At 36.5% G+C, this 17,704-nt stretch overlaps 4 protein-coding genes across 4 annotated transcripts; all 4 read right to left on the reverse strand.

Annotated features, from left to right (window-relative positions):
• Positions 1–4,326: 4,326 nt before the first annotated feature.
• LOC125609382 (protein AGENET DOMAIN (AGD)-CONTAINING P1-like) lies at positions 4,327–5,998 on the reverse strand. Its single transcript, XM_048780786.1, has 5 exons — positions 5,400–5,998; positions 5,220–5,318; positions 4,689–5,138; positions 4,558–4,614; positions 4,327–4,487 (listed from the first exon to the last, which is right to left on the reverse strand). The coding sequence occupies exons 1-5, from the start codon at positions 5,487–5,489 to the stop codon at positions 4,374–4,376; spliced, it is 810 nt and encodes a 269-aa protein (XP_048636743.1). The 5' UTR covers positions 5,490–5,998; the 3' UTR covers positions 4,327–4,373.
• Positions 5,664–7,171, reverse strand: LOC125608525. Its single transcript, XM_048778941.1, has 3 exons — positions 6,296–7,171; positions 5,799–6,212; positions 5,664–5,702 (listed from the first exon to the last, which is right to left on the reverse strand). Exons 1-3 carry the CDS (start codon positions 7,169–7,171, stop codon positions 5,664–5,666), a joined length of 1,329 nt encoding a protein of 442 aa, XP_048634898.1.
• An 813-nt stretch (positions 7,172–7,984) lies between these two features.
• Positions 7,985–9,982, reverse strand: LOC125609381. The gene is made up of 5 exons (XM_048780785.1): positions 9,659–9,982; positions 9,270–9,523; positions 9,101–9,182; positions 8,593–8,977; positions 7,985–8,496 (listed from the first exon to the last, which is right to left on the reverse strand). The coding sequence occupies exons 1-5, from the start codon at positions 9,839–9,841 to the stop codon at positions 8,231–8,233; spliced, it is 1,170 nt and encodes a 389-aa protein (XP_048636742.1). The 5' UTR covers positions 9,842–9,982; the 3' UTR covers positions 7,985–8,230.
• Positions 9,983–10,077: 95 nt separating this feature from the next.
• LOC125608526 (mucin-17-like) lies at positions 10,078–14,462 on the reverse strand. The gene is made up of 15 exons (XM_048778942.1): positions 13,024–14,462; positions 12,533–12,934; positions 12,292–12,432; positions 12,159–12,206; positions 12,013–12,081; positions 11,850–11,924; positions 11,685–11,753; positions 11,468–11,617; positions 11,306–11,377; positions 11,156–11,227; positions 10,955–11,089; positions 10,787–10,855; positions 10,607–10,693; positions 10,171–10,529; positions 10,078–10,087 (listed from the first exon to the last, which is right to left on the reverse strand). Exons 1-15 carry the CDS (start codon positions 13,873–13,875, stop codon positions 10,078–10,080), a joined length of 2,610 nt encoding a protein of 869 aa, XP_048634899.1. The 5' UTR covers positions 13,876–14,462.
• Between the last annotated feature and the right edge of the window lie 3,242 nt (positions 14,463–17,704).

A 17,704-nucleotide genomic window follows, 5' to 3' on the forward strand; every position in this document is an offset into this window, starting at 1 on the left:
TGTTCAAACATATATCTCAGGAATCACATTTGTCGCAATCGGAAGCCCATCCTGAACTATCAAAGATCTTTCCAATGTATTATACTATAAATTGTATGGGTAAATTCAATTATGTGGAAGCAACTAACAGATGATTCTCCTCAGCCTAGCGGCTAAACCACGAAACCTATGATACCGAAACATTTGATCGACCCGGGTTCGACTCTCCTACGAGTAATGGGTGATTTTTTTTTTTTTTTGTTCAAACATATATCTCAGGAATCACATTTGTCGCAATCGGAAGCCCATCCTGAACTATCAAAGATCTTTCCAATGTATTATACTATAAATTGTATGGGTAAATTCAATTATGTGGAAGCAACTAACAGATGATTCTCCTCAGCCTAGCGGCTAAACCACGAAACCTATGATACCGAAACATTTGATCGACCCGGGTTCGACTCTCCTACGAGTAATGGGTGATTTTTTTTTTTTGTTCAAACATATATCTCAGGAATCACATTTGTCGCAATCGGAAGCCCATCCTGAACTATCAAAGATCTTTCCAATGTATTATACTATAAATTGTATGGGTAAATTCAATTATGTGGAAGCAACTAACAGATGATTCTCCTCAGCCTAGCGGCTAAACCACGAAACCTATGATACCGAAACATTTGATCGACCCGGGTTCGACTCTCCTACGAGTAATGGGTGATTTTTTTTTTTTTGTTCAAACATATATCTCAGGAATCACATTTGTCGCAATCGGAAGCCCATCCTGAACTATCAAAGATCTTTCCAATGTATTATACTATAAATTGTATGGGTAAATTCAATTATGTGGAAGCAACTAACAGATGATTCTCCTCAGCCTAGCGGCTAAACCACGAAACCTATGATACCGAAACATTTGATCGACCCGGGTTCGACTCTCCTACGAGTAATGGGTGATTTTTTTTTTTTGTTCAAACATATATCTCAGGAATCGAAGAGTCTCTTCCAAACGACATCATGTAACTCAGTAACCGAAGAGTTTCTTTTCGTCAAGATTGGGTGTTATATGATTGGTTATTTCAGTAACTGACTTCAATAATCGAAGAGTTCCACAATAATCAAGAGTTTATTTTAACTGACTTCAATAATCGAAGAGTTCCTTTTTGTTCTATAAATATAAGGGACGATATCAGACCTTTTATTCACTCACTTCATTTCGCTTGATATATCCTTTTGCAATACAAGTTAGTTTTCGATTTTTCTCATTTTCCATTCAATTCATGAACTTTTTTCTATTTCTATTTTATCGTAACATCTTAGTTTCGATTTTGTTGCAGGACAAAGTTTCAATGGAAGGAAGTTCAAAGAAGATGATGAAGCGTCCCATAGAGGAGGTTTACGGATGTGATGCCGCCGAAGGTTTCAAGAAGGGGAAGAAGGAAACTGTGGAACATTACAGGGCTCTTCTTCGTTTGTCCAACGAATACAGGCTATCTGAGAATGATTGGAATCTTGCATCCAGCAAAGCAAATTCAATTGCTGTCCAAATCGAGTTGCTTGAAGATATTATCAAAGCTGATGGAAAATTTGATTTAACTGCTGAGTTGGAGAAACTCAAAGAAGAGCACTCGGAAGCGGAAGGAATGCTTGCTGATGTGAAGGTCAAAGTCCCTGATTGGGATAAACTTGGCGAAAGTTGGCTCCATCATGAGTAATTTCATGTTATCGTCTTCTCTTTTTATGTTTTTAAGGACCACATTATGTTTGATTTTCAGTTTTTATTTTAAATGAATAAGCACTTTTGTTTCTCTTGTGTTGTTTCTTCAATTAACAACCTAAATAAAAAACTTGTTCAATGTTTTTCACTATTTTGTAATGGTTTGGCCTAGTGTTCTTATAACTTGGTTATCTGATTTGCTTATTTGTTTTTGGAAAGCCATCCTGAATACATAAAATGATATCCAGATTATATAAATCTATCGTCTGTGAATAAATGAGTTCACATTTACTCTGTTATCGAATAACCAACGTAGCCTAGTGGCAAGCCCTTCTACTCTTAGTGTACCCTTATCACACAATAAGTCGTGTTCGATCCCCGTTGTGTATACTCACATTTTTTTTTGTTTTTAATTAAATATTCAAACGTTATTTTCGTTTTATTGTAGCTTTTGGCAAGTATAAGACCCTTGGTACAACGGCTGCACACTTGGATTAATCTATCGAGAGTTCACGAGTTCAATCAACATCAGATCACATTCTTTTTCATTTTTTTTTTTGTAAACTTTAAAGGAATTTGTTTTTGGAAAGCTATCCTGAATACTTAAAATGATATCCAGATCATATAAATCTATCGTCTGTGAATAAATAAGTTCACATTTACTCTGATATCGAATATCCACCATAGCCTAGTGGCAAGCCCTTCTACTCTTAGTGTACCCTTATCACACAATAAGCCGTGTTCGATTCCCGTTGTGTATATTTTCACTTTTTTCTGTTTTTAATTAAATATTCAAAAGTTACAAGTTATTATCGTTTTATTATATCTTTTGGCAAGTATAACACCCTTGGCACAGCGGCTGCACACTTTGATTCATCTTTCGAGAGTTCACGAGTTCAATCAACATCGGATCACTTTCTTTTTCATTTTTTTTGTAAACTTTAAAGGAATATGCTAGGCTTTGGTGCATTTTGCTTTCTCACTCTTTTTCTGGAAACCCATCCTAAAAGTACCATAAGCATTTGACAATTCATCAATACATCCTAAAAATTTTTCAATAACAATCTAAATGAAAAAAACGTTAGGGATAATTCATTACAAACTTAAACTTAAACGTTAGGGATAATTAATATCAAAGTAGAAAAACAGTGTAGAAAACAGAACAAATATGACATTTTCACTTCCTTTGACCTTCCTGGAAATCTTTATCCATAAACTGGTCGAAGATCTCACAACATAGCTTGCTTCGTAAGTCCATCGCAGTTTCATCATTTATATTAGCCATGCTCTTCAATCCCAGTGACCTGCATTCCAGCATCTTCACAACAAAAATACCACAGTTGTATGGAAATTTTGTCTTTGGAAGCCCTTCTGCAAACTTAACTTCAAATGGACTGATATCTTCGAAATTAACCTCTTCACCAAGAAGTTCCATCTTTATGGCACTAATCAACACTGTCATAAATACCCAAAATTATACAATAAATCAATCACCAACAGACAACAAAATGAATATGTAAAAATGCATCACAATCACAAGCAGCAAGTGACAAACTTTTATTTTCTAAATTAGCTAATATTTTTACCTGCCAGTTCTTGGATTTGATTAAGAGCACGTTTGATATTTGCTTTTGGAAGACCACAATGGAAGAGTGTGATTGTGTTGTCCATCAATTGTATCTCCACCCCAATATAGTGACAGCTCAACTTATCTTCAATGACACCATATATAACATCAACATCTTCCAGCCATACCTTCTTTGGATGTATTAAACCTTTCACAAGTTCGCCTACACAGCCCTCCAATAACTTTTTTTTTTCTTATGTGGCTTCCTGACAGATTCATAAGCGTACCCAACCTCTTCTAAGAATTTGACTGGTACAAAGCATGCTGGTGGAAGATTGTTGTTGCGGAACCAAGCACCTTGCTCAACCCTCTTACAATTTAGCATTTCAAATGCAACATTTATGTGCTGCCAATGTAACAATATAGTTAGAAACTTCATATAGAACTGCTATAACATGGACATCTAGCATAGCTCAACTCAACCTCTTCCTAAACATATCACACAATCAAATAGAAGACAGAACAGAGTGTTGATTACCTCTTTGTTGAGATTGTTTTCTGCATCGTCCATTTTTTGAAAGAACTCTTTTTCAATTTCTTTTCCATTGATATAAAACGGTCTGTAGTTGATAAAATTAACTAGTATCAATCGAAACTTTTACAAAATAAATTAGGAATATTTATGCGAGGACAAAAAGTTGCTTACACACGATATATGCCCCGTAGATCCATCCAGTGTGCAAGCCTTGAAAACCGAGGAAATTCAGGTGTCACAAATGGATCAATTGGAAGGATTACCTCAGGTGTTACAGGTATAGGAGGGTTTCTAGGTCGTATTGGCCTCTTCTCTTCTCGCTGTAGAAAAGGAAGCAAATCTACTGGCTGAGCATTTGCTTTCTTCTTCTTACCAACATGTGGCTTCCCCTTTAATTTAAAATAAAGACAAAAATTCAGGATCGTTTTTATCTTTATACTTGAATGCCTTCCTAATATGAAGTAAAAATATTTTTTATACCTTTTTTGCATGATCGTCTTGACTTGGTTTCACACTCTTACCCTGCTTTACTTCTATCTGTGAAACAAAACCGATATATCAAACTATTGACCTGAACTTCAATTCAAGTGGATCTTATTCATTTTTATTACCTCTTTTGCCATTTTCCCAACACCATCTTCTGATGGACCAGCTGCTTCATTTTTCTTACAAGCGACAGCCTTCGCCTTCCCCTTTTTGAATGACAAAAATTCAGATACATTTATATCTTAATTCCTAGTATGATGTATAAATATTTCATACCTTTTTATCACCATCTCCTTCACTTGGATTCACACTCTGCGTCTGCTCTTCTTCCATCTGAAAATCAATACCGAGATATTAAACAAATGACATTATTTTTCAATTCAAGTGATCCAAGGCATTTGTTTTACCTTTTTTGTCATCTCCCAAACACCATCTACCCATTTTCTTGGTTTTCGCATCTCAGAATGGTGGAAGTAAATTTGTTCTTTAGAATTGTTCAAAGAGACAAAACACGAGCCATCAAACAAAATGACTTTAACTTTTCCAGCGCACCAGGCACCATTGTCGAACGCCTCCACGTCCTGCATTAGCTCATAACTTTTCTTCGCTCCAGATCTCTCAGGTGGTGGTTGAGGACGTATTCTGTCAATTGATACACGTGTCTCAACACTCCTTTTCCTCTTCTTTTCGTCCAGAGACGGGACGAAGTACTCAACTTTCACCATCTCAACCCCATCAACCAAATATGTTGCCAACACATTTCCTGGATACCATTTATGACAAGTATTGTCATCTTGTGATGAAATCTCCACATTTGCTCCGATCTCAAAGGGATTTTGAACTCTGCTTTCTACATCCTGTGATGGTTTAGATTCAAGGATATCCAGTCATTTTGATAGTTGCTGAGTATTTATTAAAGGTTTTAATGAAAGTAATACCTTATTTTGCTCTGTTAAAAGATTTCTGCGAGCTCGGGTATTTGGCTGTGTGTCGGAAATGTTTGGTGAAATGATCTCATTCATAAGCTCGTGAGTCTCCTGAATTCAGGAATGGTTGAATGAACACGTACAAGGGCTTCCAAAAATTACTTGAAAAGTCCAATTTTTTAAAGAAGGTACCTGCTGCGTCTGAATTGGAGTAAGGACTGGAGTCTCAATATTCTGTTGAGCTATTGGAGAACCAGGTGTCTCTTTCGTGATCTCATTCATAGGCTCTCGTGTATCCTGATGTCAGGAATGGGATTATGAACACGTACCAAATTCATAATTTTATAAATACCAACAGTTTTCAAAATTATACTTGCCTCATTGTTAAGTTGTTCATCTGCTTGATCTGCATTGGCTTCACCTTGTCTGGAAGCCGTCTCATGAAATGGAGTTGTGTCAGTCTGTGCAAGTACAACAAAAATTAGGAAGGCAAGCCTAAATATGTATAACATCTTCCAAAATTACTTGACAACTCAAAACTGAATCAAGAACTAGATAAACATTAATTTTAATTTCCGAAAAAAAAGTTACCTCATTGTTTGGAGTTTCATATGAAGTAACTCTTTGTAGTTTCTCTAGGTTTGTCACACGTTCTTTAATCTGTTTCCTGTCTTTTTCAATCAAACACAAACGATCGTTCATGATCCTTAAATTATCTCCCACCATCTCGCTGATTCTGTTGATCTTTGATTCCAAAGACTCCTCCTGATACGAAGTAGAAGCTTGACTCATCCCTCCATTCCCAAACAGTAAAGATGCTCTTCTTATTTCTTCATTAGCACCGTATAGGTCTACTGACATGTTTCGCCAATCTCTAATTTTAAACTTATAACCTCTCTTGGATAAATCGGCCATGTCATCCAGATCTTTATTAGCTTCGTCTCCCATGCAAACATCATCTTCTGGATCATTAGAAATAGGAGGTAGGATGCATGTGACCTTAAGCTGAAACCATAAAAATAATTAGCTTTTAAATGGAGAATCATAAGGCAAAACAGAAACAAGAAAAAAATAATGTAAAAACTTACATGATCTTTGATTTCAATTAGGAGAACATCTATCAGCTGTGGAGAAGCTATTTGAAGGTACTTCTCACACAAAAATATTGGGGTAGACGGTTGAACGCTCAGAATAGGAACAACTTGACTGAATGCATACTGTAGCAAAGGTACTGACTCAAGTATCCATATAAGAAATGCCATAGGGAACCCTTGCAAATCATAATTGTTTTTGTCGAGGCTTTTGTCGACAGCTCTCTGAAGTGATTTTAACAGCAAATTATAAGCTGTTCTCCCCCATGGGTATGTCATCAAGACATCCATATCCTGCGCTATTTTCACATAATCCAAAGTAAAAGTTGTGCCACCGTCGAGAAGGCTCTTCTGTAGTAGTATGCTCTCAATCAGGAGGAGCATTGCAAGGCAGAATCTCTCATCAGAAGCATCTTCTCTTGTGTTTCTGAGCTGCTTCTCCACGTCCTTTACTGTATGAGTACGCCCTTTTAGGAAGTCCCACTTAAATTTCTCGGTTCCCTCTCGTGGTTCTCTTGCTTCACCACTACATTTCAAACCAGTCACCATGTGGAATTCTCTTATAGAGAACCTCATTGGCTGAGCACCAAAATGGAACCATGCTTCGTGTCTCTTCACTGTCTTGATGCTTTTGGTGAGAACTGCGTGCACTATCTTAGCTGATAATTTCAAAGACCTCTCTCCAAGCTTGATCACCGGTCCCAAAAACGTCCCTCTTATTCTGTTGAACTCATCATTTCCTAGAATTTCCTTAACAGTTTTGATATAAGCAACTATCGAGTGTTGGTTTATCGATATCGTCTTCTCTGGCTCTGATCCAATCGGATACCTCAGCTCAGGCAGTGCTAGTCTTAATGGTAATGGATCTCCCATCTTGTTTCTATCCTGCGTAAACAAGAAAAATTTTATTTGTCTAAATTAATTAAAATCCAATTTTCAGGAAGGGTTTCCTGAAAAAAATACAAATCCTTCCCGAAGTCTATACACATGCTTTCACATGAACTAGAATTCTACGAATCATATTAGGTTAAAACGAGCAAGTCTATACACAAGCAAAAACCAGGAGACCAATCTCTCAGAAAGAAAACACACATAAGGTTGAATCTGCAACATACCTTCAAGAGATAGAGCTCTAGAAATGGTTTTTCTCGGAGAATAGAGAGAGCTCGCGTAAAAGATCGAGAGAGAGAGAGTTCTGGAGATGGGTTTTCGTCGGAGATCGAGAGATATGGAGATGAGAGAGAGATTCGAGAGGCGGAGACGAGTGAGATTCGAGAAGTTTGAAACGGCGAGAGTGTTGAGACGGCAAGAGTTTTGTTTTTTTTCAATCGAAATGTATTGTTTTGGAAACCTATCCTATATTAATTGGGTTAAGTATGCTTATGTAATATTCTTTAACAGATGATTCTCCTCAGACCAGCGGTTAAACCAAGGCTTTTTATAACTCAAAAGTCTCTCTATCCCCGGGTTCGATATGTGGTGGATTCAAAATCTATTTTAATTCTTTTTTGTGTTACAGTTTGGAGTTAAATAAAATTAAATGTAATCCATAACAGATGATTCTTCTTGGCCTAGTGGCTAAACTCCCACACTATCCAAATACGCAGACTCTCTCCCTCTGGGTTCGATCCTTTGTGGTTCTAAATTTTTGTTGTCTGTAAACATCACAATTTTAAGCTTACCATATACATGTCCAATCCTTAGTATATAATCTCATTTCATTCTTTTTTACATTTGAAACACTTAACTTTTTTTCTGGAAACCCATCCAGAAACAATATTTTAACCTTCCAAGATATATGATACCCAAATAAAATACTTGATATCCTTCCAATCTTTCTTATGTAACCAGACGCCAACAACATAACAAAATAAACAGTCATAACTAAAACCGAGTCTTAACTAAAACAAAAAATGTTTTCATGCATCATTCTCATTTCCCAAAGCTCTCATCCACAAATTGGTTGAAGATCTCACAAGACAAGGTTCTCCTTAGCTCCAATGCATTGTCATCATTAATCTTTGTCATGTCTCCTATCTTCAATGACTGGCACTCCAGAATCTTGACAAGAAATATCCCACAGTTGAAAGGATGTTTTGTCTTGGGTAAACCTTGTGCCTGCTCAATCTCAAATGGAATCATCTTCACCTTATCTACCTCATCACCAGAAGATTCCACCAGCAGATTAGAAATCAACACTGTCATATTTAAAAATCAATATCAAGATAGAATCAGTTGAATATTTCAAACCAAGAAACAGATGAATACATCAAATACAGATTGTTTATACATACCTGCCAACTTTTTCACTTGAGGAATATCAATGCTGTTGCTTTCCTTTTGAAAACAATCATATACTGTGATTCTTTTCTTCTTCAAATGAATTTCCATCCCAATCCAGACATTGCTTTTTTTTCCAAGAGTAATCCCATACACAACATCAACATCTTCTCCCCATGTCTTCTCTGGATATACCTTCCCTCTCACAGTATCTTTAAATAAATCGTTGAAAATCTTTTTACCTTTGACCTTTTCTTTCTTGTAAGCCAAATCATCAGAGAGCAAGCAATGCAAGAACTCCATAGGTAGGAAGCACGCCTTTGGAATCTTGTAGTTGTGGAACCAAGCAGCATTCTCATTTCTTCTGCAATTTAGCATTGCAAAGGCTCCATCAATGTGCTGCAAAAAAAAAGGCAAACATTATCTAATTTGTTACTATATAATTTCCTGAAACTAAACAAATCCTTCCTGAATTTTTTTTTAAAAAAAAGCTCAAGGCAAGAACATATGTAAACAAATTACCTCTTTCTTAAGGTCCTTTTTTGCATTTTCCATGCTTTGAAAGAAAGATTTCCTTATCTTATTATCATTGATTGATAGGGACCTGCAGTCGATTAAAGATTCAAAGGAATTACCAAACCTCTTATACATAAATATAAGAATATATAGACAAGGACAGAAACATGCTTACGTTTCATGCATGCCGGGCTTTAATGTCATCCAATTTTGAAGCCTTGAAAGCTTATGTTCCGCAGGAGTTGAAAACGGATCAACTGCAGGTATAATCTCAGGTATTACAGTTAAAGCCGGATTTCTGTCAGACTTGAATGGAGTTTTTGTGTCTCTAGATCGTTTAGGCACCCTCTCGCTCCTTCTTAGGAAAACATTATCCATTCCTGAATTTTGTGATGAGGCAGCAGCTTTCCTTTTCTTATCAGGCTTCACCTTTAATCAAACAATAGACACCAAGCAAAATATTATCAAATTTGTTGCAATCGGAATTTCTGGAAACCATTCCTGAAACTAAAATGTATGTATATCAAACAATTCACGTGAAGTATAATTCTAGTTATGATTTACCTTATCTGCCATCTTCCAGACTCCATCTTTCCATTCTCTATGAATTCGCAAATCTGAATGTTTGAATAGAATAGTTTCCATAGAAGTATAGAGACACACCGAGTATGTGTTATCACCAAGTACCATGCTAATTTGTCCGCTGCTCCAGCCATTGTTGTAGAAGGCTTCTACCTTATCCATCATCTCAAAGGATTTTTGGTCACTAGTTGGTGTTGCAGGACGTATTTTGTCAGCCGTGATAGTATCCTGAAGTTTCTGAAGTCTATGTTGGTCTGTGAAGAGTGTCGTGTACTCAACTGTCAGCTCCTCTAGTCATTCACACAGTTTAAGATCAACAACCTTTCCTGGATACCATATTTCGTCATCAGTAGACAAAATTTCAACCTCTGCGCCTATTTGAAAGTGAGCTAGAAGCCTGCTTACTTCAACCTATTAAAAATGAAGATTCAGTAACATCAGCGGTTTTAAATTGTTAGAATAATAATTAAAGATCAAATATACTCGATGCATACCTCGTTTTTTTTGAAAAATCTATAGCACTTGTCTGAAGATGCTCTGTTTGCTGAGTAATAGGCGGCATCTTCGAAACATATGTGGAAACTAGCTCAGTAGTAGGTTCTGTAGTATCCTTGAGATTTTCTTCTGCTTGATTCTGCTCTGATGGTGTCTCATCGGATTGATCTCCCTCACTTGTCTGAAGGTGCTGTGTTTGCGGAGTAAGAGGTTGTGTCTTCGAAACATCTGTGGAAACTAGCTCAGTAGTAGGTTCTGTAGTATCCTTGAGATATTCTTCCGCTTGATTCTTTCTGCTTGATTGTGAATGCTCTCCTTCACTTGTAGAAAAATATTGGGTCGCAGTTTCTGTCTCACTCTATAAGACAAAAGTAAATGGTAAGAGTTAGTTGAATAGAAAAATATTACCTAAACATTTTAAATATTTCTTCTTACCAAAGCATTCTTATTTTCTTCAATAACTAGTGCAATTAGTGAAGACAATGGAGAGGAAGGTCTGTAATGCACAGCATGTGTATCCTCCTGTAATAACAGTAAAATAAAAGAGGTAGTTATGAAGAAGTTTCTACAATTTAAAATTCAAGTTGTACTTATGAAAGACATTTCTATGCTTACCTTTTTATTGTTTGCTGAAATGATCTCAGTCAATGGCTGTGTAGCCTCATACGTTTCCTCTGTTACCGTCTGCAAAAAAAAACAAAAAAAAGTCAGGTAGGGGATCAAAAACACGTACAAAAGCTTTCAAACATTACTTGAAATCTCCAAGATTTTTTGAACATTTACCTGCTGTTTCTGAATTGGAGTAAAAACTTGAGCCTCAATACTCTTTGGAGATATTGGAGAAGAAGGTGTCTCATTCATTTCCAGTGTTTCTTTTTGCAAAACTTGAGTCTGAGCAGCAGGTGACTCAATCACAATCTGCAAAAAATATCAGGAAAGGCCATCATGAATACATTCAATTATAATTTCTAGAGTAAATATTACCTCATCATCTGGTTTTCCTTCTCCTTGATTAGTTTTGGGTGGCGTTTCATCAGTAGAGGTTTGTGTTTCCCTCTGCCAAAAATTAGAAAGGTCTATATATGTAAATCACCCAAAACTAATTGTAAACTCCAACTGTCATTGAGCATATACCTCTTTTGTCAGATTAGGAGTAAAAACTTGAGTATCAAGGGCAGGCGTGTCATCCGATGGCTCTCTCTCAATCTGTAAAAATTATCACGAAGTCAATCCAGAGTACGTTCTAAAGCTTTCAAACATTAACTTAAAAATCCAAGATTTTTTTTGACCATGTACCTGCTGAGTCTGACTTGGAGTATAAACGGGAGTTTCAATACTCTTTGGAGCTATTGGAGAAGAAGGTGTCTCATTCATTTCTACTGTTTCTTTCTGCAAAACTTGACTCTGACTAGCAGGTGACTCACTTGTTAATTTCTCTCTCACAATCTGCAAAAAAATATCAGGAATGGCCATCATGAATACATTCAACTATAATTTCTAGAATAAATATTACCTCATCATCTGGTTTTCCATCTTGATTAGGATTGGATGGCCTCTCACCGGTAGACGTTTCTGTTTCTTTCTGTCAAAAATCAGAAAAGCCTTTATATGTAAAAAAAAATCACCCAAAACTAATTTGTAAACTCCAACTGTGAAAACAATATCATTGAGCATATACCTCTTTTGTCAGATTAGGAGAGAATACTTGAGTATCAAGGGCAGGAGTTTCATCATCTGATTCATTCATTGTGTCCTGCAAAAATCAAGAATGCATTCTAGAATATGTACAAAAGCTTCCAAATATTACTTCAAAACTCAACAATATTTTATTGGTTACATACCTCATTTGTCAAATTAGGCTGTTGAGACATTGGAGATAAAGGCGTCTCACTCGATGATTGCGTGTAATCCTGCAAAAATCAGGAAGGCATTCAGGATTTTGTACAAGAATTTCCAAATATTTTCTTAAAAATTTTTGAGCATATACCTCATTTTGTTGAGACTTTGGAGATGCAGCTGATTCAATCATTGTCTCCTGCAAAAATCAGGAATGCATTCAAGAAGTACAAAAGCTTTCCAAATATTACTTCAAAACTCAACAATATTTATTGGTTACATACCTCATGTGTCAAATTAGGCTGTTGAGACATTGGAGATAAAGGTGTCTCACTCGATGGTTGCGTGTGAGACATTGGAGATAAAGGTGTCCCACTGGATGGTTGCGTGTGAGACATTGGAGATAAAGGTGTCCCACTGGATCGCTGTTTGTCAAATATTAGGAAGGCATTCAAGAATATGTACAAGATCTTCCAAAAAATACTTGAAAATGCAAATGTAAAAGAAGATGTTTTGAGAATTTACCTTTTGTGTCACGTTAGTGGGAAAAACATTGCTGTTTCCTTCCAACTCTGACACACGAGCTCTAAGATGTATGTTTTCTTCTTCCAGTAATGACATTCGATCCTTCATGCTCTTCAGATTCTCCTCCATTACCGTGATGATCCTGTTCACTTTTTCATTTACTGAATCCTCATCAATCGGAGTAGAAGCTTGGCCAGTCTCCTTATTTGCCATCATTTGAATAAGAGCATCCAATGTGTCAAATGTGTCTACACACCTATTTTCCCAGTCATCGGCTGTAATCTTGTACCCTTTCTTTGTTACATCTTTCACTGTTTCCAACTCGTCACTATATTTGTCTTCAATGGAGATATCATCTTCTGGATCATGAGGAATAGAAGGTAGTATGCAATGGACCTTCAGCTGAGAATATTTCAAAAAAAGACCAATGAGAAACATATTAAAAAGAAGAAGCCAAATAAACTGAGAAACATATACTTGGAAAAGCTTACCTTTGTATCAGCTTCAACCTGTAAAACCCTATCAAGTGATGGATTCTCTATCTCAGTGTATTTTTCACACAAGTAAGTCGGCCCAGGAACCTCAACTGTTGGTACACACTTACTGAACTTATTCCTTAGCAAAGGAATCGACTCTAGTATCCAAAGAAGGAATACTAGAGGATAACCTTGCAACTCAAATTTGGATTTATTCTCCAAATGATTCGCGACAGCGTTTTGAATTGACTTCAGGAGCACAATGTAAGCCTCTTTTCCCCATGGATATGTCATATCCTGTGCATTTTTCGCATATTCCAAAGGAAAACTCCCTCCTTTGCTCTTCCGCAATAATATGCTCTCTACCAGGATGAGCATTGCGAGGCATATTCTCTCCTCAGAAGCATCTTCTCTTGTGTTTCTGAGCTGGTCCACCACGTCACTTAACTTATGACTACGCCCCTTTAGCAATTCCCAATTAAATCTCTCGGTTTCCCTTCGTGGTCCTTCTAATGCACCACTACATTTCAAGCCTGTCATCATATGAAATTCTCTTATAGAGAACCTCATTGGCTGCGCACCGAAATGGAACCAGGCTTCATTCTCCTTGACAGAAACGATGCTTCTAGTGAGAATGGCGTAGACTATCTTTGCTGATAACTTCAATCCTCTCTCACTGAGCTTCATTACAGGTCCCAGAAATGATCCTCGGACTCTTATCATCTCATCTGGTTTTAGGATGCTTTTGACAATAGAGATATAATCTGAACCAGAGTATTGGTTGATTGCTGACTTTTCTTTTGGCTGTGAACCAATAGGATACTTCAGCTCTGGCAGTGCTAGTTTTAGAGGTACTGAATCTCCCATCTTGTTTCTATCCTGCGTAAACAAGGAAAAAAAAATTTCAAACTTTTCTGGAAGGCTTTCCTGAAATAACACAAATACAAAACAACACAAAAGTCTTCATTTGCTTCGCTTGTTAATAAGAACGAGTAACACACAAATCAAAATCAAAACGCAAGCTTCCCAAATTTTAATTCAAAAACCCTAATTTTAAAAAGTTACCGATTTTGAGAGTAGAGAGTGTGACGCTGATGATTAGATAGCCGGAGAAGATGATTAGCGAGCCGGAGAAGACGATTAGCGAGCCGGAGAAGACGATTAGCGAGCCGGAGAAGATGATTCCCGAGCCGGAGACTTCGATTCCCGAGTCGGAGAAGATGATTCCCGAGCCGGAGACGACGATTCCCGAGTCGGAGAAGATGATTCCCGAGCCGGAGACGACGATTCCCGAGTCGGAGACGACAGTGCCGGTGAGGGTTTGAAGATTCCCGAGAGGAGACGACACGATTCGCGATCGAATGAAATGAAATGTTTTTTTTTTCTATTCTTATAACAAAGGGTATAAAGGTAAATTACCCCTTTAATGAAACCTATTTTTGTGACTTCTGATCCTGAGTGCTAGTTTGGGAAGGAAAACTTCAAAAGGTGCTATTATTGACAATTGCCCAAACAGATATGTTCTATTCTCATCTATTAGATTTCTTTGAATATATTTACTTGTGATTTATTTAGGGAATTATAAGGTAATTTCCTATTTTATATATGTAAATGTGATAAACAAGTTTGAAATAAATTTAAAATTATTTAATAAACTTTTTAAGAATTATTGTATTTCCTCCACATCTATCATCATCAATTGAAAATGGAAACTATATATAATATGTACACGAAATATATATGCTCACGTATGTTCAAAAAAGAAATATATATGCTCACATGTTTCTTTACATACCATCATACATATGTTGGATACAAATCCAAAACATTTTACATACTTCCTATTTTGAAAAAATATTGTAGTACACGAAATAATATTTTCACTACAAGAAAACGTAGCAGTAACAACGAAGATTTACGACGAAAATATTTTCTCGTAAATTTGAGTGTTTACAACGCAATTACGACGAGACCAAAATTCGTCGTAAACTCCATGGAACTTTACGACGAAAGTGTTTCGTCGTAAAGTCCATGTAAGTTTACGACGAAAGTACGTGGAAAGCGAAAATAGTCGTAAACGTTACATCGACATTACAACGAATCATGTTACCGTTATATTTAGGTGAAAACGTGTATTCAATGTGCTTTAACTTATCTAAATTCGTTGTAAAGTCGTTGTAAATATTATGTTAAAACCATGTAAAATCAATGTAAAACATTCCTTGTAAAATCGTTGTTATATTTCAACTACCCAACTCGAAAATTTCTCTATATATATGTCATTTCCCACAATTCTCTTTCTCACAACACACAACTCTCTTCCTTTCGAACTTGATGGCGTTTATTGACGATGATGAAGAGGAAGACTATGTTCCTCAATCAGCCACCAATTACTATTTCGAAGATGACGATAAGGAACCTGTGTCATTCGTCTGTCTGCCAATTCAGTGGAGCGACAAAGAGAAAGTGGACGGAAGTGCAGCTGGTTTGTACTTGAGAGGAACCTCTGACGATGGTCTTTTGCCTCTGCATAGCTTGTCAAGGCTTGGAGGTTCGACCTTTCCAACTTCAGTCTGGAGATCTCTGTTCTCACGAAGGTTCGACATTATCCTTCGTGAGAACAGAGATCTCCAGACTGAAGTTGGAAAGGTCGAACCTCCAAGCCTTGACAAGCTTATGCAGAGGCAAAAGACCATCGTCAGAGGTTCCTCTCAAGTACAAACCAGCTGCACTTCCGTCCACTTTCTCCTTGTCGCTCCACTGAATTGACAGACAGACGAATGACACAGGTTCCTTATCGTCATCTTCGAAATAGTAATTGGTGGCTGATTGTTGAACAGAGTCTTCCTCTTCATCATCATCAATAAACGCCATCAAGTTCGAGAACAACCAACTGATGAAATCCTTTTGATCGACCCGCAAAACTTTCAATATGAAGATATTCCCGAAGATGCGACAGATGAAGCACGTGAAGACGAGTTCGAGAGAAGCGACGATGATGATTGTAATGATAGTGATGAGAATGAAAACGATTTAGAGTGATGTAATATTGATGAGAACGAAAACGATTTAGAGTGATGTAATATATGTAACAAATGTTGTATTTCTCTATTGTAATGTATGTTTAAAGAAATATGTTTTTTTACCATCTTAATGTATGTGTAACAAATGTTGTTTTCTATAATTTTTCATCTTTAGTTTTTAAAAAATTTATTTGGAGTTTTAGGGTTTAAGTTGGAGAAAGAGTAAGAAGTAGTAAAGAATAAGGTATGATGTTAGATGATATGTGACTTTGGGGTTTAGGGATTTCATTCTCGGTGTTTAGGGTTAAGTGTCGTAAAATCCTTGTAAAAATAATACGGACGTGGTAATTTCGTCGTAAATGGAAAAAGACGGGCCTAGTAAATTCGTTGTAAATGAGAAAACGCGGGCCTGGTAAATTCGTCGTAAATGGAAAAGCCTGGTAAACCTATTCAACGTAATTTCGTCGTAAATCGAGAAACACGGGCCAGGTAATTTCGTCGTAAATGGAAAAACACGGGCCAGGTAACTTCGTCGTAAATGGAAAAACGCGGGCCTGGTAAATTCGTCGTAATATTACGTCGCGTTTACGGCGAATCGTTATCTATATAATGAGACGCCGAGAGCGAGGCTACCTCGTTCATTCCTCCCAAACTCCTTTGCTCTCCCTCTAAGGTAAACTCTCTCTTCTCTCTCTTTTTTTTTAAGTTAGTTTAGGTGATTAATTAGTTAGATAATTAGTTTAGATGATTAGTTAGGTAATTAGTTTAAGTGATTAGTTAGGTGACGGAATACTAGTTTAGGTGATTAGTTAGGTAACAGAATAATTTTTTAATTATGCAGAGAATGTTGAGTGAGAGATGAGCCGCTCTTGGGTTGCCAGTACGAGATCCCCAAGAGTCCGATCCAACCCGTCAACAGCCGAGCAACCCCACCGACTACTTCGATGATATGTAGTTTTTTTTATATTTCTGTTTGTATTATGAATTTAAATATTATTGTATGACTTTTAAATGCTTTTTTGTAATATGTTTTTTTTATTTTCATATTTCGTTTTAAAATTATTTTAAATTCTGAATTTTAAATAAATTCAAATTTATATTTGAGGTTAAAAAAAACAAATTTATTATATATATTAATAAGAATCGATGTAAACTCCACGTAAATGTTTACGATTGATTAACGTCGAAAAATTTACGAGGGTTTTACATCGAAAAGTTTACGTGTTCTTTACAACGAAAGTATTTACGTCTGCTTTACATCGAAACTTTACGTGGAGTTTACCACGAAGTATTACGTCTCGTTTACGACGAAACGATGCCCTGCGCTTTACGAGGAATATATTTCGTCGTAAACTCCGTTACGACGGACGTTTTACGATGAAATGTCTTTCGAGGTTAATTCGTCGTAACATCCCGTTTACAACGTATATTGCCCTCGTAAAAAATATGTTTTCTTGTAGTGTTTAGAAAACATGAGATATATATATATATATATATATATATATATATATATATATATATATATATATATAGTAGTTTTTGTTGGTTGTATTTGCTTTTAGATTTTGGCACAGTGAACTGATGGAAAACCTTTAGAACTTATACTAAAATTGGCTAACCTATCAATGGACGAGATATAATACAACATTATTAAAGTGGACCACGAGCCGTGA

This window comes from Brassica napus, chromosome A5 (assembly GCF_020379485.1).
Source record: "Brassica napus cultivar Da-Ae chromosome A5, Da-Ae, whole genome shotgun sequence".
Classification (NCBI taxonomy): domain Eukaryota; kingdom Viridiplantae; phylum Streptophyta; class Magnoliopsida; order Brassicales; family Brassicaceae; genus Brassica; species Brassica napus.